This window comes from Physeter macrocephalus, chromosome 6 (genome assembly GCF_002837175.3).
Source record: "Physeter macrocephalus isolate SW-GA chromosome 6, ASM283717v5, whole genome shotgun sequence".
In the NCBI taxonomy this organism is placed as follows: Eukaryota; Metazoa; Chordata; class Mammalia; order Artiodactyla; family Physeteridae; genus Physeter; species Physeter macrocephalus.
The window spans coordinates 55,197,227-55,208,007 of NC_041219.1; the positions used below are offsets into that span (position 1 = coordinate 55,197,227).

The 10,781-nt window shown below is 40.3% G+C and overlaps 1 protein-coding gene across 4 annotated transcripts in view; it reads left to right on the forward strand.

The window, feature by feature from the left end:
• The window catches only part of KDM5A (lysine demethylase 5A), an 83,740-nt gene that overhangs the window by 51,925 nt on the left and 21,034 nt on the right, over nucleotides 1-10,781 (forward strand). For all 4 annotated transcript variants that reach the window (XM_007117070.4, XM_007117072.4, XM_007117068.4 and 1 more), the window contains 5 exons: nucleotides 2,377-2,515; nucleotides 5,152-5,331; nucleotides 6,826-6,987; nucleotides 8,647-9,198; nucleotides 9,583-9,726. In XM_007117070.4, coding sequence (XP_007117132.1) covers nucleotides 2,377-2,515; nucleotides 5,152-5,331; nucleotides 6,826-6,987; nucleotides 8,647-9,198; nucleotides 9,583-9,726 — 1,177 coding nt within the window. The remainder of the gene's footprint in view (nucleotides 1-2,376; nucleotides 2,516-5,151; nucleotides 5,332-6,825; nucleotides 6,988-8,646; nucleotides 9,199-9,582; nucleotides 9,727-10,781) is intronic.

A 10,781-nucleotide genomic window follows, 5' to 3' on the forward strand; every position in this document is an offset into this window, starting at 1 on the left:
CCCCGGTCCGGGAAGATCCCACATGCCGCGGAGCGGCTGGGCCCGTGAGCCATGGCCGCTGAGCCTGCGCGTCCGGAGCCTGTGCTCCGCAGCGGCAGAGGCCGCAACAGTGAGAGGCCCGCGTATCGCAACATTTACTATCTTTATACTGATTAACTCTAAATTCTCATCTGTAACATAGATTTTTTTTTTATAGATACTGTCTGCCTGTTAGATAATTCTATCATCTAAATGATAGAATTCATCTAAATCTATTCATCTAAATCTAATAGGATGTCCTATCGGTACCTCAAATTCCCCATATTCAAAATTACCCTTGTCGGGCTTCCCTGGTGGTGCAGTGGTTGAGAGTCCGCCTGCCGATGCAGGGGACACGGGTTCGTGCCCCGGTCCGGGAGGATCCCACGTGCCGCGGAGCGGCTGGGCCCGTGAGCCATGGCCGCTGAGCCTGCGCGTCCGGAGCCTGTGCTCCGCAGCGGCAGAGGCCGCAACAGTGAGAGGCCCGCGTATCGCAAAAAAAAAAAAAAAGACCAAATAACCCTTGTGTTAACTCCTTCCCGTGCTCTTTCCCTTTGTTCCTGTTTTCTTTGACTTATACCCTCTTTCACTCATTTGAACAAGCCAGAACTTTGGAAATTAACTTTGACCCCACCCTTCTGTTTCTTTGCCCTCAGACTCAGTTAGCTACCAAGTCATGCTGATTATATTTCCTCAGTGTTTTTCACTTTCATTCTTTTTCTCTGGACTGTTGTTACGGATGGCTTGGGTCACAGCACCAGGTTCTGTCTATGACCTCACCCCTCTGTCAGCCACTGTCTGCACTGAAGCTAGTATTTTCCTAAAATACAGGTGTGACTGTTTGACTCCCTGCTTAAAGCCCTTCACTGTTTCCCATTCCCTTTGGGAGGAAGTTCACATTTCCTTAACCTCACTTATACGGCCATCTTTCATCTAGCCCTTTGCTTAAATATCTGCCCTCACCCCTTGCCATCCTCCCTCTTGCATTCTGTGTTCTAAAAATATCTGCCCTCACCCCTTGCCATCCTCCCTCTTGCATTCTGTGTTCTAAATGTAGTGATTCTTCCCCCCGGTTCTTCAGACCTGCCGTGTTCTGTCTTGTCTCTGAACCTTTGCACGTGTTTACTTTATTCCCTGTGGGACACTCCTGCCCCCTGCCCATCCCCTGTGGCACACCCCCACCACCCCTACCCAGTGTCTGGTCCCAGCTTTCCTGACTAGTTCCTATTCAGAAAGGGTAAGTGAGCTTAGAGGTCACTTCTGGGAATTCTTCCTTCACTGCCAAGCCAATTAAGTCCCCCTACTGTATATTCTGATAGCATCTTTCCTTTCCTTTAGCATTGCACTTACAGTGTATCGTAACTTTTTATTAATAATCACCTCCCCCCAGATGAAAAAGTTTCTGAGGCAAGGACTCTGTCACTCTTGTGCATTCATCATCTCTAGGACCTGGCACAAGGCCCAGCACATAGCAGGATTCATGGATGGTCAAACTGTTTCCACGCTCAGTAGCTTCCTGTTGCTCACATAGCAAAATTCATGTCTCTCAGGACCTCTCAATCTGCGTCTTTCTTTCCTGCCAGGTTCCCCTGCTTCTTGCTTTTACTCCTGCCCCACCTCCCATTCTCACCATCCTTCATCTTAAACTTATTTTTAACTTATTTTAAAATTTTTCTCTGTGTCTTTGTTCCTTATATTCCTATTGTTTTTCCTTTAACCCTTCACTTGACTAAATTATACTACTTCTTTAAGGCCTAATCCAAAACCCTTCTCATCTGTCCCAGGCAGAATTAATTACTGCTCCTGGTGGTGGGGAACCTGTAGTGATGTGTTCTTAGTTCCCAGTACGGGTATCCCTCTTACCTTGTATTTTGATGAGTTGAGGATAAGGTCTACGTTTTATTCATCTTTGTGTAACAAGGTGTTAATGAAAGTAGTGGAATTAAATATACTTGGTCAGCGCTAATGGATTTCTAGCCTCTGCTGCTCTCTGCACAGCTGCTTAGTGTGCATCTCTGGCAATTGCAGGTGCTGTGGAGAAGCTAAAGGAGAAGTAGTTCAGTGTAGTGAGAAGAGCATGGGGTCTGAGATTCATTCTGAGTCAGTGTTTCATGTGTGCCATTACTGCTTTAAATGACTTCGGGGAAAATAATTGATCTTCTTTGACTTAAACTTTTCTTGTCTGTAAAATAGAAATAGAGGGTGATACCTGTTTTGCCTCCCTTATAGGATTATGGTAAGAATTAAGTGAAGTCATATGCATGAAAGTTCATTACACATTCTAAAACGTTATGTAAGTGTTGGTAGTAGTAGTTTGACTTTTCCTCATGCATCCACCCTGTTTTTGTGTTTTTTAAGACCGCGGCACAGTGTGGCAAGTTTAGAAAGCATCGTGAATGAAGCTAAGAACGTTCCAGCCTTTCTACCCAATGTGTTGTCCCTGAAAGAAGCCTTACAAAAGGCTCGAGAATGGACAACTAAAGTGGACGCTATTCAGGTAAAGAGCCTTTTGAATTGTCCTACCGTTCAGGTAACGCTGTCTCATAGATGAATCCTTTAAGCCTTTAATTCTTTAGAATAGAATAACTGTACTAAAATAATTACGTACTTAAAATTCCCTTGTTTTTCCATCTGATTTTTATTTCAACATATATATTACTTGTTTAAACTTTACTTGTTTCTGTTGACTCCCTGCTATGAAAGATGACAGAATTAGCCGTTTGGTTAATGCTTAGCAGTAGTTTATTTCCTGCTGTGTTCTTTGACTTTTTTGCCATGTACACCGGTTACTTTTTTTTTAAATTGAAGTATAGTTAATTTACAGTGTTGTGTTAGTTTCAAGTGTATAGCAAAGTGATTCAGTTATACATATATTTGTATTCTTTCTCAGATTCTTTTCCATTATAGGTTAGTACAAGATATTGAGTATAGTTCCCTGTGCTATAGAGTGGGTCCTTGTTGTTTACTTATTTTATATATAGTAGTGTGTATATGGTAATTCCCAACTCCTAATTTATTCCCCCCACTCCACCCTGCTGTCCCCCAACTGCTTTTAAAATAAGTAGCAGAAAAAGAAAATGAAATCAACATTTACTGAACCCCACAATACTCTTGGTACCATTCTCGTTGTTTGGGAGCAGAAATGTAAGGGAAGGGTGCAAAGATAGAGCCCCGGACCTCAAAATTGCATATTCTAGTTGGCGAGACACATGTCGTACATTTGTAGTTCAAAACAATGAGTTAAGTGTTAGATAGAGATGAAAGTGTGCTTGAATACATAATTTTTCTTCTGAATTACAAAACCGTTAAGCAGCACTTACCGTATTGAGTATGTAAATACTGTTTATTGTAGAACTACACTGAAAGAAAAAGGAAGCCAACTCTCCCCCTAAACTGCTGCCCTTAGAAAGAGTATTCTAAGTGTCAAGTTCTAATGAATTCTCTTTTACTTTCTTTTCAGTTGACTTTTTCTGAGACCTGCTTAACTGCTACTCTTTCTGTTCTGTTTTTTAAAATTATCTATTTTCATCAGGACAGCTCCTCTGTTTGTTTCATCTTCGACCTATTTCAGGCAGTTGGTTGTTCTCAGATGACTGATAATCCTTAGTTGGCTGCTTATGATTGAAGGACCGAGCCTGCAAGTAGAGGTAGCTGTCATGGTTTTCCTGTGTGATTACAGAGGACTGTTCCTCACCAAGCTCTCCCCTTCAGTGGGAGGACTGGCTTGTCAGCTCTAAGAGAGTGGACAGCTTCTGCTGCCCTTTAGGGTACATCGCCTGGGAGAGGCTGTCTGTGTCTGGGCTTAGCCAGAAGGTATTCTATAGTCACAGGGCTATAGTTGGGCACAAAAGGGAGTAGTGGGAAATATGCTCTTTCTTGAGCCTATCTGTATCTGAGCTTTCTTTTCTCTTTCAATTATTCTCTTCTCTGTCTATTCTTATCCTAGTACCATAGTGATTTAATGATACCATTATAATATCTCTTATGGCTAGAACCTTCTCATTATTCTTTTTAAAAATTGGACTTAAGTTTCTTGTATTTCTGTTTCATTGTAACTTCTAAAATGGATATATAGGCAAATATGTCAGTTAATACGTGCGAATTAACTATTGGAATGTCAATGTAGCACGAAACACTATGCCTTTCCTTCATAGCTTCTGAATAGTGATGAATGTTATGGGGATATACAGTTTCTTATAGGAAAAGGTTATGTGTTCTGTCTGCTGGGGGATTGATGCACTCTGAGGTGTCACTCTGAATTATTGTCTACGGGCTGCCAACCTACTACTTCTGATATTCTTGCCAAGTCCCTGGAATGGATTACTTGTTAACTCTCACTGCCTGTAATGATTCAATTATTTAGTAAATTTAAAGCTGTATAAATTCGAAAAACAGTAATTACTTCATAATGTGGAAATAGTGAAACATTGTGACTTAGAAGGAAAATATCCATTCTTGTTTGTGTTTGTAGGACATAAAATGGAGGTGGTTATCAGAACTAAAATACTGCTCTGTAGTAGTTGGAAAAATTGTGAAAGACTTTGAAACAGGCAGAAGAGATTACTGATGTCCTTTCTGTAGAACGGTGGATGTTGTTTAGCGAACCATCCAGGATTATTTGATTCTAGGAGTGTATGCCTTAGACTTTATTTGACCAAGCTATTTTACAACTCTCTCAGTTGTTTAAAAATGATAGTAATGTGAATGAATTAGTCTGTAGAAAAGCAATTAAATTTGTAAGGAACAAATGATTTTCCACACTGTAGAAAAGATGATTCCATTGACCGGTATGATATTAAATACCTGTTTCCATCTACTAGCAAATTCCTTTCCTCATTCCTAATTGCATTTATATATGTTTGTTTTTAGATTGTCTTTTGAACTAGTTTTTACATCTCGCTGGGTCCCTTGTTAGTTAATAAAACAAAATCTTTGACAATGTGAATCTACGTAAACTTTTTTTAAAGGACGTTGGAAGGCTCTCTTAATTCAAGAGATATTGATACAGTTAGGTTCAAAGAATAATATTTAATGAAAAAATTAACGCTAAAGTCTTTGTGAGGTCTACCAACAATATATTGCCAGACTTCCTGAGAGTTTGCAAATTGTGTAAGGATGCCCTTTGTTCTCCAGAGTGGCAGCAATTATGCTTACTTGGAGCAGCTGGAAAGCTTATCTGCTAAAGGCCGCCCTCTCCCTGTGCGTCTTGATGCGTTGCCCCAGGTGGAGTCACAAGTGGCGGCAGCACGGGCCTGGAGAGAACGGACTGGGAGGACCTTTCTTAAGAAGAATTCCAGCCACACGTTACTCCAGGTGAGGGGCGGTTTACTTTATGTGCGTACACTTCAGCACCCTCATCAGAAGTTGCTGATGTAAGGTGAGGGTTGTTTTCAGTTTAGCTGGTCATCGTTACACAGGTGATTCCGTTTTGGGTAATATCAGATGTTAACCAGTAATCTGGAGCCTTGGGCAGACTTGTTTCCAGTTCATCTAATACTCTGTCTAGAAAAAGAAGTCAGCCTGATCTTATCTCTGCTATTATAATGGACTCTGTCACTGAAAGATCTTATTTCTCAGAGGCACAAATTAAAAAAAAATCTTTTTAAATTGAAGTATAGTTGATTTACAATGTTGTGTTAGTTTCTGGTGTATAGCAAAGTGATTGAGTTGTACATATATATTCTAAATTGATTGATTGATTGATGGCTGCGTTGGGTCTTCGTTGCTGTGCATGGGCTTTTCTCTAGTTGTGGCAAGTGGGGGCTACTCTTCACTGTGGTGCGCTGGCTTCTCATTGCGGTGGCTTCTCTTGTTGCGGAGCACAGGCTCTAGGCACGCAGGCTTCAGTAGTTGTGGCTCACGGGCTCAGTAGTTGTGGCTCATGGGCTTAGTTGCTCTGCGGCACGTGGGATCTTCCTGGACCAGGAATCAAACCTGTGTCCCCTGCGTTGGCAGGCGGATTCTTAACCACTGCGCCACCAGGGAAGTCCCACAAGTATATATTCTTTTTCATATTCTTTTCCATTATAGGTTATTACAAGATGCTGAATATAGTTCCCTGTGCTATACAGTAGGACCTTGTTGTTTATCTGTTTTATATATAGGTAGTATGTATCTGTTAATCCCAAGCTCCTAAATTATCCCTCCCCCCACCTTTTCCCTTTGGTAACCATAGGTTTGTTTTCTGTGTTTGTGAGTCTGTGTCTGTCTTGTAAATAAGTTCATTTGTATCATTTTTTTAGATTCCACATAGAAGTGATATCATAATATTTGTCTTTCTCTGTCTTTCTTCACTTAGTATGATAATCTATAGGTCCATCCGTGTTGCAGAAAATGGCATTATTTCATTCTTTTTTTTATGGCTGAGTAATATTCCATTGTATATATGTACCACATCTTCTTCACTGATTCCTGTTGATGGACACTTAGGTTGCTTCCATGTCTTGGCTATTGTTAATAGCGAGAAGCACAAATTTCAATACTCATTACCCTTTTCATGTTGAACATAGTAGTTAAGAGCATAGACTTTGGAGTAAGATATTTTCATGTTTGAGGACCGGCTTCCTAGTGCTAACCCTGTGTCTGTGGGCAAGTTGTTGCCTTTCTGGTTTCCCTCGTTTGTACAGTGCCGATAATACCACCTACTTCAGAGGCTTGTTGGGAGTTTTGAATTAGATAATGCATATGAAGTTTATAAGAACATGTCTAGGACATGTGAGTGGTCAGTAAATGGTTCGTTTTATTTTCAGTTATGAGATTTTTTTTTTTTTTTAAACCAGAGCTCCATATTTGGTTTTATTTTTGTAGGTGCTTAGTCCCCGAACTGACATTGGTGTTTATGGGAGTGGAAAAAATAGAAGGAAAAAAGTAAAAGAACTAATAGAAAAAGAAAAAGAAAAGGATCTGGACCTTGAACCTCTGAGTGATCTGGAGGAGGGATTGGAGGAAACCAGAGATACAGCCACAGTGGTAAGAAATTATGTAGTGCATCTTGAATTTGCTTGGTGAATACAGAAATCTGTGAAGGTATTAGCAGAATCACAGTTTTTTATGTTCTTAACTATTTTTATTTTTGTGTACTTTATCTTTGGCTTTATGGTTATACATATTTCACATCTTTTTTAATATTTGGAATCAAAGTAAATAAAAAGTTTACTGTTCTCTCTCCCTAACATTGTCTTTTCCATCTCTCCTCTTTATTGTTATTTTAATAGTCATCTAATATTCCATCAAAGTATCCATAATTTGCCGAACACTTTTCTGATATTGACCATTTTTGTTGTTACTAGGTGTTCGCTGTTATGGATAATAGCAAAGTGAACTTTTTTGTATAGCCTTTTCCTTTTTTCAAATCATTTTCCTACACTTGACTCTTAGGAATGGGATTACTGGGCTAGAATTTCAGAGCATTTGGTGCTTAGTGCTATTGTGCTTTTCAAAGGACTTATACCAGCTGACTGACAGCAGCTGCTTTTTGCAGTGTCTACTTCTTTTAGTAGCATTCAGTAGTATAGTGAGTGTGCAATAAGATGTTTGTAGCTAATTAAAATTATGGGTTTTATTGGAGAGTAGGAGGAATATGTTACAATTACAAGGAGACTGAGGAAGTAGAAAATAAAATGAGTTTGGGCAATATGTAGTAGTAGTGAATTGCATGTACTAAGTGACTTCATATGGCTCTTTCTGCCTACTAATGATCCTGTTTTGAGGTCGATGGAAATAATTTCTTGTTAGAGAGCCTGCCTGATAAGTTAGTCTTGCCAGAAAAATAGCACTGGAAATTATTTCAGAATTGCTTCAAAGCTACCAGAGTTTAAAAAGAAAATGCCCTGACAATATTCATAATAATTAAATTTTGTTTTTATATACTTTTTTGAAATGAGTTACATAAAACCTTGTTATAATTAGTCATCGGGCTTTGTTATTTTTCTTCTACATAAGTTGGAAAGTCCTAGAAAGAAATAAATATTGATTTGTATCAAACTCTCCCCCAGAGAATGAATTTTAAGGGGATGAGGAGTCAGTATTGATTGTTTATCTTGTACCAGGCGCCAAGTTAGGCACTTCCATATATTATCTTATTTAATCCTTAAAACAGCAAAAAGAGGTTAGTAGTATTCTCATTTTTCGGAAAACTGAGATTCAGAAAACTTGTAACCCGGATCAGGAGTCTATTAAGTGCAAGAGCCAGGCCTCATACCAAGTCTGCTTGATTTCAAGGCATACCATCTTTCTACTGCACCCTATAGAAGAATTAAAAAGTACTCTACTGATGCGAATTGTGAGTACTTGTGAATTTTGCAGATGAGGAATGTTTGCACAGAAACTGTCAACGCTGCCCCAAATTTTAAGAAATTACTGATTTTTTTTTAAAAAAAAAGACAATGCTTTGGACTTCCTTGACAGTCCAGTGGTTAAGAGACTCTGTATATCCAGTGCAGGGGGGCGGGTTCGATCCCTGGTTGGGGAACTAAGATCCCACATGCTGTGCGGTGTGGCCAAAAAAAAAAAGACAGTGCTCTGTCACCGTGAGGCTACAACATGGAGGTGATCCCTTAGCCTTGAAGATTTGGTACTTTTGGAGTATTTTGCAGTGGCTCCCTTCAATTACATGTTTGTTGTACACAGGTGGCAGTTTTCAAAGAACGGGAGCAAAAAGAGATTGAAGCTATGCATTCCCTCAGAGCAGCCAACCTAGCCAAGATGACAATGGTAGACCGCATAGAAGAAGTAAAATTTTGCATTTGCCGCAAGACAGCGAGTGGGTTTATGCTCCAGTGTGAGCTCTGCAAAGACTGGTTTCATAACAGCTGTGTTCCTCTTCCTAAGTCAAGTTCCCAGAAGAAAGGGTCTAGCTGGCAGGCTAAAGAAGTAAAATTCCTTTGCCCTCTCTGTATGCGGTCTCGAAGACCGAGGCTAGAGACTATTCTGTCCCTCCTGGTATCCCTTCAGAAGTTGCCTGTACGGCTGCCTGAAGGAGAGGCCCTTCAGTGTTTGACAGAACGTGCAATGAGTTGGCAGGACAGGGCCCGGCAAGCCCTGGCCACAGATGAGCTGTCCTCTGCCCTGGCCAAGCTCTCTGTGTTGAGCCAGCGGATGGTGGAGCAGGCAGCTCGGGAGAAAACTGAAAAGATAATCAGCGCAGAACTCCAAAAAGCCGCTGCCAATCCAGACTTACAGGCAAGTTTAGAATTTTCTTTTTTTTCCTGTTTCATGGGATGATATTTGTCAGTGTGTAAGTAGTAAATCAAATCTATCTTACCAGTAGATTAGGAAAATAACAGTAAGTTGCCAGCAACTATATTACACATGATATCCTCTTTGCACATAGCCCATAGAATTTTCTTTGGGTATATACGTAAGGTCGTTTCAGTGAAGTATTACCTGGAAATACCATTCAGGTGGACCTTGGCGTTATAATCACATAATTTGATCTGTACTAACTGTTGAATTCTGTTAGCCAGTTTGCAAGTTTGTTACGTTTTGGTGGTCTTAAGCATACATTAATTACTCATGGTTTTTTGGTGTGTCTCTCTGCTCATCTTGGGATTGCTTGCTGTTTAGGGACACTTACCTAGTTTCCAGCAGTCGGCTTTTAACCGGGTGGTGAGCAGTGTATCTTCTTCCCCTCGGCAAACGGTGGACTATGATGATGAAGAGACAGATTCTGATGAAGACATTCGGGAGACATATGGCTATGACGTGAAGGTAATTACAGGGACAGGCTGTGGGGGTGCGTACTTGACCACTGAGTTGGTTAAAAAAAAGCTGTTGAACACTGGTGTTTGAAGCCTGAAAGGGGAAGAGAAAGCTAGTCATCTGTCTATCCTGAGTTTATGGTGATAGCATTTTTTCAGTGCTCCAAAAAAAATATAGATTGATGAAACTCAATTTTTTTTAAAAGATGGAATTTTTAAAAATCTGTATTTATTTTCCTCCCCTTGTAACCCCCTGTGGCTTAGAGGGACTAGACAAATTATACATTTAAGTTATTGAAAACTTTCGTGGCTGATTTCATTGTTTTTTACTTGGGGTTGTTAAAGTCTCTGTAGTTTTAAGAATCCACTTCTAGCTTTGCTTCGAGTCTTTTTCTCTGATCTCCTATCTGAATGGTGCTGGACAGCATGTCATATTCAGGGATGGGTTATACTTGGGCCCGTGGTTCGAATTTGTGGAGTTACAGTCACAGTTAGAACAGAGTATTTGCCCTCAATATGATTGTTTTGATAATGACACCACACTGGGATGAAGGGAAGGTTTTGGCAAGGTTTTGTGTTGGATCCTTTTGGCCTTTTATTGTTGTTTTGTGTCAGGCCCAAGACCTTTGTCTTTTGTCTAGTAATAACATCATGATCTAGGCAGACACTCTGCCAGCTTACAGTTAATCTCTTGATCTGTTTTGTATTATTCTTTGTTGAGCTAATGTTTAACATCTATGCCTGTAACCGGGGAGTTCGTACTCTGATGTATGAAAAAAACTAGGGTGCATTCTTTTCCAGTCTGTTCACTGTCTTTTCCTTTGTCTTTTCAGCATACTAGGTAAGCTCATTCTTAGAGCATGAATACCATCAGCATTAGAACTTCCAGGATATAAAGTTAAACCATCCATCATAGATGCTTGTAAATTACCCGCTGGAAAATGTTTTTCTCAAGATAAAAATGGGGCTTCCCTGGTGGCGCAGTGGTTGAGAGTCTGCCTGCCAATGCAGGGTACACGGGTTCGTGCCCCGGTCCGGGAAGATCCCACATGCCGCGGAGCTGCT